This window comes from Temnothorax longispinosus, chromosome 11 (genome assembly GCF_030848805.1).
Source record: "Temnothorax longispinosus isolate EJ_2023e chromosome 11, Tlon_JGU_v1, whole genome shotgun sequence".
In the NCBI taxonomy this organism is placed as follows: domain Eukaryota; kingdom Metazoa; phylum Arthropoda; class Insecta; order Hymenoptera; family Formicidae; genus Temnothorax; species Temnothorax longispinosus.
This window is the reverse complement of record NC_092368.1, coordinates 11,558,777-11,580,977: the sequence shown is the minus strand read 5'-3', so window position 1 is coordinate 11,580,977 and position 22,201 is coordinate 11,558,777. Positions and strand designations below refer to the sequence as shown.

The 22,201-nt window shown below is 45.2% G+C and overlaps 1 protein-coding gene across 1 annotated transcript; it reads left to right on the top strand.

Annotated features, from left to right (window-relative positions):
* Window positions 1–10,853: 10,853 nt before the first annotated feature.
* LOC139821406 (uncharacterized) lies at window positions 10,854–19,558 on the top strand. The gene is made up of 5 exons (XM_071792411.1): window positions 10,854–13,926; window positions 14,094–14,170; window positions 14,336–15,356; window positions 15,975–16,259; window positions 19,437–19,558. Exons 1-5 carry the CDS (start codon window positions 10,854–10,856, stop codon window positions 19,556–19,558), a joined length of 4,578 nt encoding a protein of 1,525 aa, XP_071648512.1.
* The last annotated feature ends 2,643 nt before the right edge of the window (window positions 19,559–22,201 follow it).

The following is a 22,201-nucleotide window of genomic DNA, read 5'->3' as shown; positions in this document are numbered from 1 at the left end:
TACAGAGCACTGCGAGTGCTGAATTAACTTAAACTAATGATGAACAATTTACAATTTACATGATGTGCGGATATTTACAGATATTTACAGATTTTCGTACGAACACATTTCGTTTTATAGATATCGAGGAATGTCACGCCGGCTTACGTTTAATCAGAATTTACATCCACCGGTAGAAATGACAACTTGACTACGATACGTTTATACGTGGAGCGCGCCGTGGTGACATTCTACGATTCTTTCTAACTCCCACTTGTTCGGAGGAGCTAGCGGGTTTCGCAAGAGTACTAAGCGTCCGACTCGAGCAAGATTTTGAATCTCATGCCACTTGGGGCGTTGCTGCAACGTGTGCAGATAGTCATTCGACTAAAGCTTCCAAAAGCTATCGCGCATTTGTTGAATCAGCTGCCATCGGGTGAGACGCGTTTCCTTTTCCTCGAGTAAGGAAGGTATTGGCGCGCTGGTTAGCGCTTAGCCGATAAGAAAATGACTCGGTGTCATTGCACAATAATCATCGTAATTGTCGGACATCTGAGCGATCGGTCGCAAGTTTAGACACGCTTCGATTTTACATAGGAGCGTGCTCAGCTCCTCGAATGTTAACGTGTGCGCCCCAATGACGCGTTTTACATGAAACTTGACGCTGCGGACGCACGCTTCCCAAAGACCGCCAAAATGCGGCGCGGACAAAGAAATGAAGTTCCACCGGAACGCCTTGAGTCGCGATTTTATTTTGAAAGTTCGGATCGGGAGTGGCCTCATTCCATGCGACGGAGATTTCGCGCTGAGCTTCGTAAAACGTCGTAGCGTTGTCCGAATACATATCACTGGAAACGCCGCGACGTGCGCAAAACCGATCGAAAGCTGCGACGAACGCGGGAGTCGTGCAGTCGCTAACCAACTCTGGATGAGTCGCCTTTACGGTCATGCATACGAATACGGCGATGTATGCTTTTCTCGATTGGTGTCCCCGACCGAGAACGGATCTAACCTGAATTGGCCCTGCATAATCCACCCCGCAATATAGGAAAGCTCGAGACGTTGACGTAACGCGACACGAGGGCAGATCGCCCATCAATTCGTGCGTGGACTTGGCGCTTTCACGAGCGCATTTAACACATTTGTGGAGAATCGAGCGGATCGTCTGACGCTCGCGTAAGATCCAGTAGTCTTCACGTAGCAGGTGCAACGTTAATCGCGGCCCAGCGTGGAGGGCGCGGAGATGAGTGTCGCGGATTAACGCGGCAACTAACGGATGTGCGGCGAGCACAACAGGATGCTTTTGTTCGTCGGGAAGTGCCGAATTCTGTAGACGACCACCGACACGAATGAGGCCGCTTTTATCAAGGAAAGGGTTTAGCGATATCAATTTACTGCTCCTAGAAATTCGGTGAGACTCCTTTAGTTGAGCGTATTCTAGAGGAAATAGTTGTTGTTGCACAATTTTTAGCCAAAATTCGCGATTTACTTCTTTTGGAAGAAGCATTTTTGACGCGTTTGTTGAATGCGCGGTGACGAATCGTGAGCGGTTTACATCGCGAGCGCAACGCGCAAATCGCATGACATAGGCGGTGACATACTCTTAAAAGTTTAGCCCATGACGAGAATCTTTCGCTCAGATCCCACCGATCGCAAGATTGCGCAAAGTGCAGTGGAGCGTACGTGAGCGCGTTCTTCTGGCGGCGATTCACACGAATCGAGATCCTGATCCGAGGGCCATTGATCGAACAATAGTTTAAGCCAGTCTGGCCCTGTCCACCACAAAGATTGATTTATCAGACATTCAGGTTTGACTCCCCGCGAAACTAGATTGGCGGGATTTTGTTGCGATGGCACGTAATGCCATTCGACGTTCGGCAAAAGGGTTTGAATTTCGTGTACCCAATTCGCTACGAACGTTTTCCATCGAGAAGGGGGCTGCGAAAGCCAGGCTTTAATTGACCTTAGAATCGGTCCAGCAATGATAAATCCGAATTGCAATAGTAAGAGCGGATCGCACCGAGGCGATTGCACGCGCGAGCAGTACAGCTGCGCATAACTCTAAGCGAGGCATACTCATGGGCTTGAGCGGAGTTACCTTTGATTTTGACAAGAGCATCGTGACTTCGACTGTTCCGTCAATGTGCGTAACTCTTAGATAAATTACCGCTCCGTAGGCGGAGGCGGAAGCATCGGCAAACCCATGAATTTCCGCGACAAGCGTATCGGAACCGTGACCGGTTCAACGCGGAATGAAGATTTGTCGCAACAGCGATAGTTGAGAGTAGTAATCTCTTTACTTACGGAGGAGATCGTCAGGGATGACATCGTCCCAATTGCAGCGAAGCAGCCAGAGCTGCTGCATCAGGATTTTCGCGGTAATGACCACTGGAGCCATCCATCCGAGAAGATCGAACATTCGAGCGATTGTCGAGAGAATTGAACGCTTCGTGTCGGGAACCGACTCCGCAAGCGTGACGTCAAATTGGAAGGCGTCCGTGTTAGGATGCCACTTGATACCTAACACCTTAAGGCACTCATCCGATTTGAGCAGTTTAGCGGAGGCAAGGCCGTGATCCAGAGGATCGATGCCTTCGAGCAATAAAGGATTGTTACTTGCCCATTTACGGAGGTGAAATTCTGCTCGTTTTAAGAAAAATGAGTTGATCTCGCGTCTGAAGCGCGAGCGGTATGTCATCGGCGCCGAACACACAGTCATCGACATAAGTGTGAAGCCGTATTACCGGAACTGCTAAAGGGCCTTCGTCTTCGGCGACTTGCTCCATCACGCGAAGAACGACGTTCGGCGCGTTTGCGTTACCGTAAGTGACGGTAAGCAGGCAATAAGCTATCAGAGAAAAATTCGGAGCGGGTCGCCATAAGATTCTTTGGTAATCCACGTCGCATTTGTGAACAAGAATCTGGCGATACATTTTAGCAATGTTGGCGGTGAAGACGAACTGAAATTGACGCCATCGCAATATAATGAATGATAACTCTGTTTGTAACTTACGGTCGACTATGATATGATCATTAATTAAGAGACCGTTGGAGGTCGGTTGAAATGCGTTGAAAACAACGCACAAACGAGTCGTCGCGCTGTGCTCGCGCACAACCGCATAATGCGGTATATAGACGATCTGACCATCCGGGGGGGGGGGGGCCGACTTCAGGCGCCTTGGTCATGTGGCCAAGACGTTCGTACTCGGCTAAGAAGTCGTTGTATTCCTTGGCAAGGTCCGGATTTGACTTTAACCGTGACTCGAGGCGTAAACACAACGCGCTTGCAATCTACTTGGATTCACCAAGTTTGAGGGGGAACTCCGATTTAAACGGCAACCGCACTATATACTGCCCATTGGGGGCACGCGAATGTGTAGATACGAAATGTTCTTCGCATCGAATCTCTTCCGGTGAGAGATGAGTTTGTTGAGGGAGTTCTTCGATCTCCCAAAAACGCTTTAATTGATCGGAGATTTCCGAAAGCACCGTGCAGTGGTGCGTTTGAATGCGAGCCGGCCGTGACTGCGACGGCATGGGCATTGGTCCGGACAGGAACCATCCGAAGATTGAGTTTTGAGCGACGGGCTCATGAGGGGCGCGTTTACAGATCTCCGGTAATAAGATCGCGCTATACAAATCAGCACCGATGATTACGTCAATCGACGCCGCGCTAGTCGGATCGCTATCAGCTAGCGGAAGTTTGCGAAGGTACGACAGTTTCGTTATATCCAGAACGCGTTGCGGAATGTAAGTCGTGAGCGACTTGAGAACAAGAGCGGAGACGGAGAGCGACGGGCCCGTGCCGTCACGCGCTGACACGTGAACGGTAGCTGCGCTGCGTGCGGTGGCAGCCGTCTCGCCGATCCCAGTGATAGAGACGGAGACGCGCGTACGCAGTAAACGCAATCGCTGAGCTAAACGTTCGGTGATCAGAGTTATTGTGACCGAACCCTGATCCAATAACGCGCGGACTATGCTATGTCGACCGTTAAGCCCGCTCACCTTAATCCAGGCGGTGGCTAACAAAATATTCTATTTTGAAAAGCTAGTATGTGATAACAAATGCGAAGTTGTCTCGGCATTCGTGCCTGTTTTCAATTCCGTGGATGAAGGTGACCTCTCAGTTGTCGAGCTATTATTATTTACATCGGTAGTATGAAGCAATGTAAGGTGCTTCTGCTGACATTGACGGCACGTGTTTTTGCTTGAGCACGAGTCGTGAGTGTGCCGTGTACTTAGACAATTGAAGCAGCGTCAAAACTTCTTCGCGAGTTCACGCCGTTGAGCTATTTTGAAAGTCCGGACACGCGGTCAAGAAGTGCGTCTTTCGACACATGCATGGGACATTTGGACGAACTTGTGTTCGCTGCGTGACTTTGAACAGAGGAATTTTGTTTACTGCCCTTGGCATGAGGCGAACCTAGAGGGCCTCTAGATAGTATCCAGGCTATCTAGATAGTATCTAGAGGCCCTCTAGGCGAACCCAGGAGAATATTCTCAAACGCGCGTATGCGAGAAATAAAAATTTTGTCAAGTTGATCGTATGTTGGATACTCCAACATATCGCCAATTTGCAATTCATAAGCCTTACGTGTGCCTTTATCCAGTTTTTGAACGAGCAAATAAACTAAAATGTCGTCCCATGTATCAACAGACCGACCGAGATTTCTTAATGATTGTATCGCTATATTCGCTTTATCGCATAGCGCGGTGAGAGCCACTGCGGAATCAGAAGTCGCTTGGGGAAGCGTATGAAGAGCATGCACCAAACAACGGCGATTATCATATCGCGATAACAATAAATTCCAGGCTATCTTGAAATTCGCGTCAGTTAGCGCCAGATTGCGTATGGCATCGCTGGCCTCAACCTTAACACAAAAATGTAGATATTGCAGACGATTAACGTCTAACAAGTCGCGATTGTCAATAATTAATGCCGTAAATTGATCTCGAAACGCTTCCCACTCGCGAAACTCCCCCGAGAATTTAGGAAGACTCATACGCGGAAGGTGGAACGCGGAACGCGGCGTTGCGTTGAGATGATACTGGCTTACAGATAATGAATCCTGGGACGGCGGCTGCAACTCCAGCTTGCTCATCCATTCGGCCATGTAGTCGGATGCCGTCAGGAAAGTAGCCTCGCACTTGTCGAATCGATCCTCGGTGAAGTACCGGCCCGTCATAATGAACTCGTTAGATGCGGCGACCATGATCTGATCGTAAAGTCGTTCAAATTTAGCGAAGTTCTCTATCAGCTGCTGCAATCGGTGGCGGACTACTCCCAGTGTGAGATTTGCCTTTCCGATTTTCTTAAAGTTGTTAAGAGCTCGTTCGATCGCGAGGATCGTCATTTTCTGCTGTGACATAATATCCTCCATCTTTCAAATGTCCGTAAATTTTGCGACACAGTTGCACGCCTATCCGGCTCGAAATTATGTTGGCGCGTTTCGTCTCCGGGCGTAACTCCGGAACGCCAATTAGCGTAAGCGCCGGGTTCGACCCCGACAGGGATCAGGCGTGCGAATTGAGTTAGAACACTGAATTGTTTAAAAACAAGTTTACTAAAATTCTTAATACAGTTCACGATTTGAGAGCGACGCACCTTACAGTTACAGGCACGTGAGCAGAGTTCAATAAACAGCGTGCACGTGACGCTAGAGTAGTCACCGGTCGCGATGTGCACGTGAACCGTGAGTGTTCGTCGGTCACACGATAGCGACGGTAATTATGTATGAGCGCACTTGGGGCGCTGGCAATTAGCAGGCGCACTGGTAATGCTTGTGATTAGCTGGCGCACTTGTGCAGAACACGCACAAGACGAATGTCCACCGGTCGCGAGCAGCGACGGTGAATGAGCGAGCGTGCTGAGCCGCAGTAATTAGCCGACGCACTGACGGCGCGATCACTCAACGGGCGCACTAACACGGCACGGAACATGAGCGGGCGCACGGACGGCGCTTTAACTTTCGTGTGTACAACGGTGAGAATGAACCGCGTGAAACGAAGTAGTTAGTTCGACTTTTACGTGTGAACGACGGCGTAACCGCGTGACACGGAGTACCATGCAGATGTGACTATACTGAGACCGGAGCTCTCGCGGTCCCGTTTCGCTGGTTTTCGGGCGCGCAACACGTATCGACCAATAAACGGTGACTAGATCACGCGATCCAGGCATGTTGCTATCAATACCGCGTCGGGAGAGACTTCGTGGTCAGGGGTGACGGGGGTGCGGCACGAAATCCCTCGTTCAGAGGGTGGCTGAGAAATGGCGTTACGTGTGACTAATCGATCTGCGATCGCGACAAAAAATCCTGCACAAAGATTATATTTATATATGTACTAATATGAGCAAATAAGAGATATTTTTTCCCGAGTATATAATCATAAATGCTCATATACATATATAATTATATACTTTCATATATGGCCATATAATATTGTTTAAGATTATATTTTCCATTTCTTATATAATTATATATAATCATATATCTACTAATATAAACTAATATAAACTAATATGAAGAGGTAAGAGTTTTTTTCCCGGGTGAGCATATTCCTCATAATCGAAAAAATTTCTTATCGTTTTTAATATGGTTAGTGGATCGTTTATTTACGATACTCTATCAGAAATTCACGTTACAAAATACTTGGAATCCTACTGTAAATGTATTATCAGCTGCACATCAGTTTTTATCGCTTTTAATATGGTTAATGGATTGTTTGAATCGGTTTTAGTCAATCCATTTCAATCGTTACGAATCCGTGAATTAAGAAATCAGATTCATACCGATTTATTTCTTTCAATCTGTTTTTATCGTTTTGAAGAACGCCAGGAACGGGGCAACTAGCGCCAGGAGGTCCTTATAGGAAGAGATTCCTCCAGTTATGATACTGTATTTCTCTGCTTTTCGCCTCGCAGGGGGGTCTGCTTATATATTATAACTAGATGTATTTTAAATACAAGAAGCGCTTTCCATCATGCGCGGCCTAGCGGCATTATCGCGAACTGATCGCCGGTTGGTTGATGCGGATTTAATTTATATCACTGATATACGATAGAAAACGAAACAATTTGCTGCCGTAAAAAAGATGATAAGTTGTATGTCAAAATCCTGATAAGAAACGATAGATGTGTTGGTTCGGTTAAGTCATATAAATATCGATGAGATGTTTATCATTTTATTTTTATATATCCCGTATTAATGCATACGGTAAAATTATTACCATAAATAACGATATATACTATGTATCTACGATTTATTCAAACGGGCAATAATTGTACATATAGAAAACGATTCATAACTATAAGTTATTTCCTTATTTGGATCTAAAACGATAGAAACCGATTCGATTCGATTAATGTTTTATGATAGTCTTCTAAATATGCAACGATAGCACCGATAAGATACGATTAAAAACGATACAGATATAGCCGTTTTTAATCGTTTTCTATCGGAGATGGTTACCAGGGATAAGATCGCTTCTTATATGAGCATATAAGACATTATAAGATATATTTTTTATATGTCCTTATATAATCTTAAATAATCATAAATGACCATATAAGATCTTATCAGGCCAAAATTCATATATAAGCATATAAGATCGGTACTTATATGAGCATATAAGACATTATAAGAGATTTTTTTTCCCGCGCAATGCTGTACAGAGAACCATCTATACAAAGCAAGATCCATCCAACCTTACCCCACTTCTGCTTACAGGGCGAAACAAGGTCTATCATTGTACGGATCGAGTTTTCAACTGTCCACGCGAACCAATGTCCACTCACTCCTGCTTGTGAGAGAGGCGCGGTAGCTCCTCCCCCGCCTACATGTGTACTGTCTATACACATTGTTGTGATTGTACAACATAGGCACAACAAAGTAATAATAGTCTCTTGTTCAGGAATTACAATATGCTTTTATTCACGAATAGTATATAAAATATTCTTAGCGATCGAGACTGGTTCCGACTTGTTGCCTGTATCTCAGTAAGTCTGAAAAGTGATTGTCAACGTTTTTGGCCAGTAACGCTGAATCCCGTTGCATCAATTTATCGAGTTATCAGTGTTCGCACGCATTGCTTCTCGCTATCGATACGCGCGCGAAACTAAACACGACCCCACATAACACACATATATCAGCAAATTACTTCCTTTATTTATATTTATTTTAACGTAATGCTAAATTAGGGATGATGTAATATTTATCACAACGTGTCTTAACGTTTATGTAGCAGTCTTTATTACTATATGCATTTTCCGGCTATGTCGCTTGTTTCAAAAGTTATAGGTTTCGATTTTAACGATACATTGATTTATTGTAGATTCTCTGAAAATAGTGATATATCTTAAAGAAGACGTAATTTACAAAGCAAATAAGTATCATTTGCTTCGCCAGAGAATAATTAACACAATTAAGAATTTTTAATTGCCTATATACTGGCAATGATTATAACCGTGGCAACGAACGTGACAAATCGTCACCGCGTTTTGACCAAGGATTCTGGTCATTTTAAATTGATATACAATTTTAGATGCTTATATAAGCGTCTTAATTAAAGAATTAAATTCTTTGCAAAAAATATTACCTCAGCCAGGGTTCGAACCTGGAACCTCCCTCATTCAGCAAATGTTATTTATTTGGTTTGAATATACACCTTTAACTGAAAATCGGTGTTTCATCTTGTATTGTTTGTCATCTTAATACATTGTTATTGCGATAAATATGCCTCAGTGGTCGAATTGGTACGACACCCGCACGGAATGAGGGAGGTTCCAGGTTCGAACCTTGGCTGAGGTAATATTTTTTGCAATGACTTTAATTATTTAATTAAGACGCTTACATAAGCATCTAAAATTACATCAATTTAAAATGACCAGAATCCTTGGTCGAAACGCGGTGACGATTTGTCACGACGATTATAATCGTTGCCACGGTTATAATCATTGCCAGTATATAGGCAATTAAAAATTCTTAATTGTGGTAATTTACAAAGCTTGTTTCGAAAGTTATAGGTTTCGATTTTAACGATACATTGATTTATTGTAGATTCTTTGAAAATCGTGATATATCTTAAGGAAGACGTAATTTACAAAGCCAGTACTGAAGGCGATTGCATGTATTTTATAGCCAGTGGAACTGTCACACTGATCACATTTTCCGGAAAAGAAGTAATTAAAAATATTTACATAGAGAAAAAATAAATTTTACGTTTTTTTTTGCAATCACATTTAAGTAATGAAATATTCTTTAAAGATATGTCATCTTCATGATGGTGAGCATTTTGGCGAGGCTAGCTTGATCTATTCGAATCAACGCAGAGAGGAATCAGTTGTCGCTTTAGAAGTATGCGAACTACTTCGTTTGCAGCGTCGCGATTTCAAGCGCCTTTTTGCGGTAAATTCGGAGTTTTATAACAGTTTGGAGAATATCGTGCAAGAACATTCAAGAAAAATAAAAAAGCTAGAAGAGTAGAACTTATAGATGAAACAATCAGACAATAGTTTTATTCTCTTTATATAGCTGAAATTTTTATTACAAGTTAGTTTCCATCCATCAATCATGCATAAAAATTGATTTTTTTTTAAAACTTGTTTTTTTAAATATATTGAGCAATTCAACACAATAAATGGTAAATGTTGGATTAAGGGCAACCTCACCGATTTCAATGATCATATATTAGTAAGGCCATGGCTCTGACTGCAAAAATTTTGGATCTTACTTTGCGTGAATTTTCTCTGGACAGCATTGTACTTTCCACGCAAAGCGAGATCCATCCCGCCCCTGCTTATAGGACGAAGTCTATCATTGTTCGGGTTTTCAACTTTCCATACGAACCGAAGTCCACCCCTACTTACCTTTGCTTGCGGTGAAGGGGCGGCATCTCCTCCTCCGCCTACATGTGTACTGTCTATACACACATCAGCAAATTACTTCCTTTAGCACTAACACAAACTATTATATTTCTTAAACTATTTTGTTCATAACTTTTTAATGAACAACGAGTGACGTCTAAAATTTTTTACAAGTTAGTCAGAGCCATGTCCTTGACAATATATGTCAAGGCTATTAAAATCGGTGAGGTCGCCCTTAATCTAGACATTTGCTCACGATCTAATTAATTCCTATAAATATGTCATCCTATGTACTTGTATATGTATTTGTAATGATAGTGCCGCACGGCCGCATCACGTGTGAGCCTCGAGTGTAAACTGTCGAACCTGGAAGGGGAGACACCCGAATCCGCGGTATACGAGACCGCGGCAGTCAGTCGCTCTATCAACCGCCAAGTATATCAATCGCTCGAAGTTTGCCCAGTTACTAACTATTATTTAATTCTTTATTGCGCCTAAATTACATTGAAACGTGGAATGCCTCTAAGTAAGGTTGATGTCCGAAACGCGTGAACTGTACAAACGATTTTACAAATGACAAGTGCCCACCTTTCGCGGTACGCGCGACCGGTACGCATCGTGCTCGAATAATTGTACTCCTATCATTTAATAAATTTTCGTTACCAGCATTCGCATTGTACGTTCATTGGTACTAACAATGGTCCTTCGAGCCGGATAGGGTGCACGTTCCGAAGCACGCGGTTGCGGTCGACGAGGAGCCGCCGGTCTTAGCGCGCGCCGACCACAAGGGTGTGCATTAAAAACGAGTGAGCATTTAGTGCGTTCGGCAGACATTATAAACTTTCGAGAAACAGTCGTTAACCGAGAGACGTTCGGTCGACCTCGCTGAAATCCGAGTGTCAGTTCGAGTTCACGTGATCGTGTTTTCACCTCATCCTCTCCTCTTTCTGGCCCTCGTCGGGACAGAAGACAAGTATAATAGTCAGTTTGTCGTGCACGTACAACGAGGAAGATGAGCGTCGAAAATCTCCGCAAGCAAAGAAGCGGGTTAAAGGGAAAAATAACGAACATAAGAAACTTCATCCTCAAGGCTGAGAAAGATGCGGAGAACGTGCTACCGGGAGAAATTACGGCCCGCCTTCAAGCGTTGGAGGACACGCATTCGAAATTCCAGGCTGTAGCGCAGAACCTCCTATTGCTGCTACCTGAGGAGGAATACCAGCAAAGAGATGAAGTAGAGGAAAGCGAGTTTGATGAGCGATACTTTTCGACCAAAGCCGCTCTGCTGCAGTTGGCGGAAAGAATCAAACCGCCGTCCACAGGCCCTTCTACAAGTGCATCGACTTCGAACAGTGATACAGGCGTGATGCAAGTTCTAAAGCAGCAGACAACGTTGATTCAGAGAATGGCCGAGCGGTCGGTTGAAAGCGACGACAGTGCGTTGGCACGAATAATAGAACAGCAAAATCAATTACTAGAAAGATTAAGTACGCGATCTAACACGCCCGCACGAGAACCTCACGTAAAATTGCCAGTAATCCAGTTGCCGTCATTTGACGGAAATATGGAAGAGTGGAAGCGATACTCCGACACATTTAAAACGTTGATACACGACAGCGATCTGACTAATGTGCAGAAGCATCAATATTTGGTTGGTTCGTTGAGCGGCCAAGCCGCTAAAATAATCGAGTCGATAGACATTTCCGAGAACAATTACGCCATCGCTTGGGACTTGTTGAAGAAAAGATACGATGACGAGCGAGGCATTCGGAAGCGGCACATACAGTGTTTGTTCGAGCTACCATTGGTGAAACGAGAAACAGCCAGTGCGATCCAAGACTTAGTGGATCATATTCAAAAACATTTGCGAGTTTTACAAGCAATGGGACTCCCTACCGAGTCATGGGGAGATCTAATTATTTATTTGATCGAGAAGAATTTGGACAACGCGACAAGAAGACGTTGGGAGGAGCACATCGAGCAAAGGGACGGTGTGACGACAAGCGTGATGATCGAGTTTTTGCAGCGGCAATGTCAGCTGTTGCGGCGAGCGACTTCGGACAGCGAAAGCGTCAGCAAGGCAAAGGACGACATTCGCGAGAAGGACAAAACGAGTAAACAGCGATCGTTGAATTCAAAGGCACAAGGCAAGACGACACTGTCAACAATCACACAGGAGCGACGGTGTTACCTGTGCCAAGGCCAGCACCTTATTTATTCGTGCAAACAATTTCTGGGCTTATCCGTTGAGGATAGAATCCGGGAAATTAAGCGATTGAGACTTTGTCTCAATTGTCTCAGAAATGATCATTTTTCGAGAGATTGCAGGTCCGGTTCATGTCGAGAATGTGGTGAGCGGCACAACACGCTATGCCACATCGTGAAGCGGGCATCCTGTTCGTCAGCGGATTCGGCAGGTGGTTCGGCGGACCGTTCGAGGGAGTCATCCGGGACCGCGCTGTGCTCTGTGGCGGACACGGAGATGGGAGCATCAACCAGTAATAACGAGTCATCGGGGAACATGTCGGTTCAACACGCCCGAGGCGAGCGTAAGCAAGTACTGATGTCAACGGCTATTGTAAATATCGAATCAAATAATAACGATAATCAATTGCGTGTATTATTGGATAGTGCGAGCGAAGTCAACTTTATTACTTTAGCAGCGTGTAATAGATTGAACATAAAATTAGAAAGCGTATGCGAATCCATAAACGGTCTAAATAATATGAGTTGCGCGATAAAATACGGTTGTCAAATTTCGATGAAATCGCGAACGTCGAAGTTCGAGTTGAGCCTTTGTTGTTTGGTTGTCCCGAAAATAACCAAAAATTTGCCTTCGTTTTCCATTAAGATATCAAAATTGTCGATTCCAGAAAATCTAAAATTGGCAGACCCGTTCTTTTACAATCCAGGTCATATTGACGCGCTCATAGGCGGAGAATTCTTTTTTCAATTGTTGGAAGCCGGTAAGATTGAACTCGGGAATAGTTTGCCGGCATTACAAAACACTAAGTTCGGTTGGATTGTGTCGGGCCCAGTACCACAACATTTGATCGCGAGCCGGACGACCAATCACCAACCTTCAAATAATCATGTATGTTTGGTTACGCAGCAAATATCATTAGACGATACTTTGCGGAAATTCTGGGAATTGGAAGAATACACCGATAACAACACAAGGTTGTCGAAGGAAGAACAGTACTGCGAGAATCATTTCGCAAACACAACAAAGCGAGACGCGTCCGGGCGGTTTGTCGTTCGACTACCTTTCCGCGAAAACAGGGCTCAGCTCGGACAATCGAGAGACATCGCGATGAAGCGTTTAATTTGTTTGGAACGGAAATTTCAACGGGAACCGGAATTATACAAATTGTATTCCGAGTTTATGCGGGAATATATCGACTTGAATCACATGTCTAAGGTCACCGGGGACGCTCGAATACCGAATCCAGCCTATTTGCCGCACCATGGCGTTCTTCGTGAATCAAGCACAACTACTAAGCTGCGAGTGGTATTCAATGCGTCCTCGAAGACCACCTCGGGCATTTCATTGAACGATACGTTGATGAAGGGACCGAACTTACAGGATAGCATAATTAACATAATGTTGCGATTTCGTTTGCACGCCGTTGCGATCACGACTGACTTGCGAAAAATGTATCGCCAGGTTTTAGTACACGAGGACGACCGCGATTATCAGAGAATTCTATGGCGTTTTTCCCCGATTGATCCGGTAGATGACTATTGGTTGAATACCGTGACTTATGGTCAAACTAGCGCTTCGCATCAAGCAATTAGCTCCGTGCAACAGCAAGCCAAAGACGGGGCTAGCCGGTTTGAACTAGCATCGCGAATTCTACTAGAGGATTCTTATGTTGACGATATCATTACAGGAGCTGATAGCGAGCCCGAAGCTATTAAAGTAGTCTCACAATTGGAGAGTCTGTTACGCGAAGGGGGTTTTGAGACTCACAAATGGCGCTCAAATCGTGAGGGAGTTGTACCTGAGCCGCTTGCCGTCGATCGAGTCGAGGAGTCGTCGGTGTTGGAGATTGACGCAAGTGCCGTAAAGACATTGGGTTTGGGTTGGCATCCCAAATCAGACATGTTTCAGTTTTCCATCGAGCCTATAACGAGTTCAGTTAAGACCAAGCGCGAGGTTTTGTCAATGATTTCTAAATTGTTCGATCCACTCGGATTGATCGGACCCATTTTGACTCGAGCTAAGTTGATCATGCATGGACTTGGTTAGCGAGTCTGGGTTGGGATGAGCCGTTGACGGAGGATCTTCGTCAGGCGTGGAAGGCTTATACGGAAGATTTACGAGAGGTTAGTACGATCCAAGTACCTCGTAGAGTAATTCGGAGTTCCAATGTGGTGCGCTTCATTCTACATGCATTTTGCGACGCATCTTTGAGGGCCTACGGGGCTTGTATTTACTTGCAAACAATCGACGCAGACGGCCATTCTAATTCTTTCTTATTATGTTCAAAGGCACGCGTTGCACCAGTTAAAAGTAGGACTATCACGCTGCCTAGGCTTGAGCTATGCGGTGCTGTGGTGCTTGTACATTTGGTGCAAGGCGTTAAGAAGGCTCTCAGGATAAAGTTCGATGAGGAGCACGCATGGAGCGACTCTAAGATAGTACTGGCGTGGATCGCCGGCGATCCATCGTGTCAGAAGTTATTTATATCGAATCGAACTGCTGAGATTCAGTCCATTCTTCCGTCGAGACATTGGCATCATGTGAGCGGAAACGAGAACCCTGCGGATTTGATTTCGAGGGGTACAAGCTTGAAAATTTTGAGGCAGAGCAAAATCTGGTGGGAGGGCCCCGATTGGTTGTCACGTTCCGATGATTGCGAGCTACGTAAGATGAAAACGCTGAGTCTTACCGAGGAAGACGAGAAAACCATTCGGGCAGAACAGGTTTCCAGTACGCGAGTTTTCGTGAGCGTTGGCATTTCAAATGACGTTACGGAGTTCTTATTAAATAAATACTCTTCACTGTCAAGGATCGAACGCATTCTGGCTTGGATCGTTCGATTCGGCTTTAATGTTAGGAGGAATCGCGACAATCGTAATTTGGATTTTCTGACAATTGACGAGATTCGCCGCGCGCATCAGTTATTGATTGTAGCGGTGCAGAGAGTTCATTTTTCCGAGGAAATGTCAAGCCTATTGTCGGGGAAACAAATTCGATCTAGTAGCAAATTATTGTCGCTTAATCCGTTTGTGGATGAGAGAGGACTTCTCAGGGTGGGCGGCAGAATTCAAAACTCTCAAGTGGCCTTTGAGAAGAAACATCCAATCATTCTACCATCCGATAGTAGATTCACGAGGTTGTTGTTCGAAAAGGAACATCGTAGACTATTGCATATAGGTCCACAGGCATTGTTGTATTCTATTCGAGAAAAATATTGGCCTTTCAAAGGGAAAATCATCGCCAGAAAAATCACACATGATTGCATAACTTGTTTCCGCAACAAGCCGAAACTATTATCGCAGATCATGGGTCAGTTGCCCGCAGATCGAGTCACCCCGACTCGTCCATTTTCCGCAATTGACGTAGATTTTGCCGGGCCTATTACTACATTGGTCAATCGAGGCCGCGGAAGAAAAACCAACAAATCTTACATATCCTTATTTGTATGCTTCTCAACAAGGGCCGTCCATCTTGAGGCGGTCAGTGATCTTAGCACGGCTTCCTTTCTGGCAGCGCTTAGACGCTTTGTGGGACGTCGAGGTTGTCCGCAGCGCATTTATTGTGACAACGCTACTAATTTTGTGGGATCCAAGAATGAGCTCCGTAAGATATATCGTCTACTCAAAAATGGGAAGCCAGACGTAAACGAGTTTTGCATTTCACACAACATAGAGTGGAAGTTTATCCCACCATCGTCACCTCACATGGGGGGGTTATGGGAAGCTGGGGTAAAATCATGCAAATTTCATTTAAAACGCGTTATTGGAGAAAGTCTTCTGACGTTTGAAGAATTGGCTACCGTGTTGATACAAATTGAAGCATGTCTGAACTCGCGTCCGATTTGCCAGTTGCCGTCCACGGCAGACGATTTACAACCCCTAACACCGGGACATTTTTTAACAGGTGATTTAATAATTGCTCTTCCAGATGCTGACGTAACAGACATTCCTTTAAATCGACTCGATCGCTGGCAAGCGGTTCAGAGAATCGCGCAAGATTTTTGGAAGCGATGGAGCCGAGAATATTTGACGTCACTGCAAGGCAGAACGAAATGGACGTCCGAGCGAGACAATTTAGCCATTAACGATGTTGTCTTGATACAAGATAACAATGCGCCGCCATTAAGGTGGAAATTAGGAAAAGTAATCCAGGTTTACGAGGGTACCGACGAAAGGGTGCGTGTTGCGACCCTTAAAACTGCTAATGGAATTTGTAAGCGTAGCGTAAACAAATTGTGTAAACTCCCATTAACCGATGCGTTGCCTGCGATATCTGCAATCAAGCGTTAGGATTAATTGTTATTAATGGTGGGCGGGATGTGTATGTATTTGTAATGATAGTGCCGCACGGCCGCATCACGTGTGAGCCTCGAGTGTAAACTGTCGAACCTGGAAGGGGAGACACCCGAATCCGCGGTATACGAGACCGCGGCAGTCAGTCGCTCTAACAACCGCCAAGTATATCGATCGCTCGGAGTTTGCCCAGTCACTAACTATTATTTAATTCTTTATTGCGCATAAATTATATTGAAACGTGGAGTGCCTCTAAGTAAGGTTGATGTCCGAAACGCGTGAACTGTACAAACGATTTTACAAATGACAAGTGCCCGCCTTTCGAGGTACGCGCGACCGGTACGCATCGTGCTCGAATAATTGTACTCCTATCATTTAATAAATTTTCGTTACCAGCATTCGCATTGTACGTTCATTGGTACTAACAGTACTCATCATTCAGTTATTATTGTACAGTCATTATTGTAAGTCATTTAGGAGAGATTCCTTTTCACTTATAATTACAATCAGTATATTATAATACAGTTTTTTAAGGATATAAGATTAAATTTATTTATCGAAGTAGGTACATTTTTTCATGAATTGAATTAAGTCAATTTAGGCATCTTTAAATTTTTACATTTGTAAATTTCTATGTTATATCATAATATTTCTAGTAATATTTTAACTTTATGACGCCGTTCTAGATCCTCTTTTGCGCTTATTAGAAATAATATGATCAGTTCTCCCCAAATTAGTGTAACTGTTGTGACGTGACAAATCGCGTCCGCCACCCGGACGGGCTCGGCCGAGGGAAAGGTCGGAAGTGCTTCCTCGCTCGGAGCGGGGGAGGGCAATTTTGTATTTAATTAATTTGCGTTACTGAGACTTTAAGAGAATTGCCGGTGGTGACCGTGCCACTATGTAACGGCCTTGAGTCGGAACGAGAGAGAAACCAGAAGACACAACTAAGGAGACGATCGAGGGACATAGTTGTCAGTCGGGTCGCGCTCGGACCTCCCCGCAAGCGCAACGTAAAGGCTCGCCATGCGAGATCCGATCCTGGGCTCGGCCACCGCTGAAATTGAAAACTAAAGGACCCCGGGGGATGTCCTGATAAAGTACAGCCCTGTGGTCGCCACCCCGAGGGGCTGCCGGTGGACGTGGCCTGGCCAGCCTGGCCCACGTAAAACCGGCCAAATAATCGCGGCCCGGACAGCCGAATTATTTAAAGGGGCCGCGCAGAGGTGGAGTAGTTCCAACCGCGCCGCAGAAAAGAGCGGCGCTAGGCGCATGGAAGGCGCGCTCGGATTGGCGGACACTGCAGGCGGCGCGCCACGGCGCAGGCGCGGGAAACCGGCGCAATCCCGAGGAGCCATCGTCTCAGCACTGTCGTGCCGGACCGAGCAAGGAAAACATCCTTCGACGATCGATCCGGAGGCTCTTCGTGGGACATTGTTTTGTAAAGTCACCACTCTGGCGTCCCCGCGGTAGAAGATTCGCTCGAGGCGCTAGCCCCATTTTGTATCGCGCTGTCAGTTACCTTGGGAAAGCGGACCAAATCTGTTACTGGAGAATGAGCGCCACTCGTTACCTTGCGCTCTCTCTTGTGTCGGGAAGGCTGAATCGGAAGCCAGGCCGGGACCCCGCCGAGAGCGAATCCTCACGTAAGTAGAGACCACATAAGCCCTCCCCGAGAAGTGACCGTCGCGGCCGACAGTCACTTTGTGTATTCGTTAGCGTGTGTACGGTATTCGTGATAAATGTTAGGGTCGCTATTGTGTAATTCGTGTCGCGGATGTTAGTGTACATGTAGAGTACTTAGGTAAGACCGTGAAGTCGTCAGGATTGGCGCAGTGCCGTGGAATCACCGGGTTTTGTCGTGAGCGAGTGATGCGAGAAATTTCGGGATTCGCGTGGCAACCCGCGGAATCATCCGCGATTCGGGTCGTTGCGTTGGTGAATCGGGGCGAGGAAGATCGTCGACCGCTGGGTCGGCATGGCGAGGCCAACCGCCGAGAGTTGGGTAACGCGAGACGAGGACGATCGTCTGCCGATGGTTCAGCATAGCGAGGCCGACCGCCGAGAGTTTGGTAACGCGAAGCGAAGACGATCGTCTGCCGATGGCTCGGCATAGCGAGGCCGACCGCCGAGAGTTGGGTAACATGCGGATGCGTGAGTATGCGTGAGTGTGAATCGTTGTGTGTTGTTCGAATTCGTGCGTATGCGGGAGTGTAAGTCGTTGCGTAAGATTTTCGTGTGTGTGCGTGAAAATCAGTCGTTGCACGCAGGGGGGACAAACTCGCTGGATTTTTGGGCGACGGACGTGGCAGTACGGGGGGACAGCGATAGAGGCAGCACCGTCGTTCCTTTCTCTTCTCCTCTCTAATCCCCTCGTCAACAAACAGCAAAAGCGCGGCTGAGTACAGCTGAGCTCATCCTATAGGCACTTTATGCTTTTGAACACCTATGAATTATGCCAGGAAAAAATGCCTGATTATGCTTTCATTATGCGCAAAAAATCTAGTGATTATGCGCCAATTATGCGGGCTAGATCCGCTATTTTTGCGCGATTATGCCTTTGTTAGTTTATTTATTGTTATTGAGAGCTTTATCCTTGAGTTTTAACAATTCTTTTCAAATAAAAATCAAAAAAATTTTTTATTTTAATGTGTGAGAAGGAAAGGACGATGCATGCATAACAAAAATAAAGTGTTGGATATTAAAACACATATAATTACTCAATAAAACACAGAATGCTTCAACACAGTCAAGTCAGGATCGGCGTATCAGGTGTGGTGCATTGAACGGGGACTTTCAATTGAAATCTGAATAAAATAATGAAATGTTTTGCTGTTCCTCTACAAAACTGGGAAGCTTGGGAGAGCATAGGTGGGATGGTTCTCAGAACGGTGGAGTGTGGGTTCTTATCACATTGTAGTGAACAAATGGACAATCGCTGTATTGGTCAGGTTTTTGATAAAATCTTGCAAAAGGGTAACGTGGAGCGCAGCATGGGATTTATATGTCGTCCGGATTGTCGCCGGAGTGCATGCGGGCCATAGTGAGTTTGCTGTTACATGTCTACAAGTCATTCATATGCCTGTCTCTAATGTAGATAGTGAAAGAGCTATTTCTGCCTATGGAGATGTACTAAGTCCTAAGCGATGCAGACTGAAAGCGGACAATACAGAAATTATGGTTTGCATGTATTTTGGCGATGATCTGGACGACATATAAATCTTATGTTGCGTTTTATGTTACTTTTTTGTAAAATTTTATCAAAACCTGATTAATATAGTGATTGTTTATTTGTTTATTACAATGTGATAGGAATTTACATTCCATTGTTCTGAGAACCATCTTACTTATGTTCTCTTACAGTTCTCTTAAGTTTCCTAGTTTTGTAGAGGAATAGTAAAATATTTCAATATTTTATTTAGATTTTAATTGAAAGTTTTTATTTAATGTACTATACCTGATACGAGTGATACGCTAGTCTTGACTTGACTGTGTTGAAGCATTCTGTGTTTTATTGAGTAATTATATGTGTTTTAATATCCAACACTTTATTTTTGTTATGCATTGTCCTTTCCTTCTTACACATTAAAATACAAAATTTTTTGGATTTTTCAGCGTTATTTTTTGTGTCATTATATCCATATTTTACGTCTAATAAATGATAAAATAGAAACATAATCCTCGAATCCGTATTTTAAGTGAAAAAATGGACTTTTTGCGGCAAAAAACGGACTTTATGCGATAATTATGCGAGAACCGGGTTATGCTGCGCGGGGGGTCTTATTATGCGTTATTATGCGACTGAAATCTATCCATACTAAGTGTGTACTATGCATAATTATCAAAATTAGAGCTTAAGAACAATTTTTGACACATTATGCTATTATGCTCAAAGCATAAAGTGCCTGCATCGTTCTATCTTTATCGCTCATCAGGTGTAAAACAAGGATAGAATAAGCAAATAGCGCTGATAGCGCGCTCCCCGAACGCAGCCAATGTCACGCATTGCCTGGTCGCCTCGTCAACTCGGCATTCACGAGATCCGAAATCGCATAGCCAATAGCCGAAAGAGAAGAAGAAGACAGTTGTGTATTGATATGTACACGCTCTCGCACACCCAATTCGAATATGGCATCTATCCCCACTCTCGTCACGTGACCTATTTTAGTTCTCTGTTTCCGGAGGGACAGAGCCAGGTGGCGCTGCGAAAGTGTCTCCTCCTCTTACAAGAGAGAAGTTTGTCCCCCCTGGTTGCACGTTTCGGATGCGTGAGTATGTGTGAGAATAAGTCGTTGCGTGTTATTCGATTTGAGTGTTTCGTGACACGTGTTTGCGCGAAGGGCGGTTCGCCGCCCCGATTCGTCCTTACATCTTTTCTGAGATCATTCTAATATCTGACTTCGAACATAAGTAGTTATAATGAGAGTTCAGCTCCGGGAGCTCCGAGGGGGATGAGGGAGGGGCGGGGCGGGGTATCGGGTTGCACAAGGGTATCAGATTACAAGGAGATAACGGGAGTGAGGGAGGAGGGAGAGGGGACAGGGTATCGGATTTCAAAAATATCAGATTTCAAGGATATCGGATTTCAAGGATATCGGATTACGCGGGGAAAGGGGGAGGGAAGGGGGTTGACCTTGGGATACCACTGGGATGAGTCACCGGGATGACTCACCCGCGCCGCGGAGTCCGCGGGAGGGAAAGTCCGCGTTCGCGTTCGCCGCGCCGCGGGGTACGTTCGCAACGACGCTGCTAGGTGGCGCACAATGGGTAAGATTAACTCAATAGCGCACTAAGTAGGAGCGTGTTTTGTCGATGACGCATAGAACCTATCGGAACATGTTCGTCGTAAACAACATTTTTCTAGGAAAAGGGGGTGTTATCGCGTAGACTAAACAATCTATCTACGCACTATTTTTTACGACGCAGTACGTAAAAAAACAAAGGAAGAAATGACGTCATCGGGACAATGATCGACCCGATGACACAGCGAACCTATTGGAACATGTTCGTCGTAAACAACATTTTTCTAGGAAAAGGGTGTTATCGCGTAGACTAAACAATCTATCTACGCAGTACGCGAGACAAAGAAAAAAATGACGTTATCGGGACGATGATCGACCCGATAACGCATCGAACCTGTCAGAACATGTTCGTTGTAAACAAATGTTTTCTTGGAAAAGGGGGCAGTTATAGCGTAGACTAAACAATTTCGCACTATTTTTTACGACGCAGTACGCAAGACAAAAGAAAGAAATGACGGATAGACCGCATCGAAGCTATGATAAAATTTAGGTAGGGATGGACATGCACGCAAAGAAATTACAGCGTTCATTTAGGTGTAAAAAAAAGCCTGTTTATTAAACTCTCCTTTTATACAATATATCTTACGTGCTAAAAAACTAAAGCTGCAAGCTCACAATCGATGAGCTGATTTGTATTGAACGCATCGTTAGCGTATATTACATTCGACGCTTCCTTGGGATCCGTTACGGTGGACGCGATATCGGAGAACTGCGCAAACTTTGCATCGACCGCCGCAAGTATTCTGACCAATTGATCGAATCTTGCATCGATGCACCGATCGAGATCAAACATACGATGCAACGTCGATTCGGTCATCATCAAGAGTAGGTAAGCTATATTAGTTCTAACTCGGGGATCTGAGGGGGGTGAGGTGCGGGGGGAACCGCGTTTTCGGGCGCCGCGGGGGAGGGGAAGGGGGAACCGCGTTTACGGGCGTCGCAGGGGAGGGGGAGGGGTATACCGCGGGTAGGTATACCGCGGGGGAGGGGGAGGTGGAACCGCGTTTTCCATCGCCGCGGGGCAAAGGGGTCCGCGTTTTCCGGCGCCGCGGGGCGACCG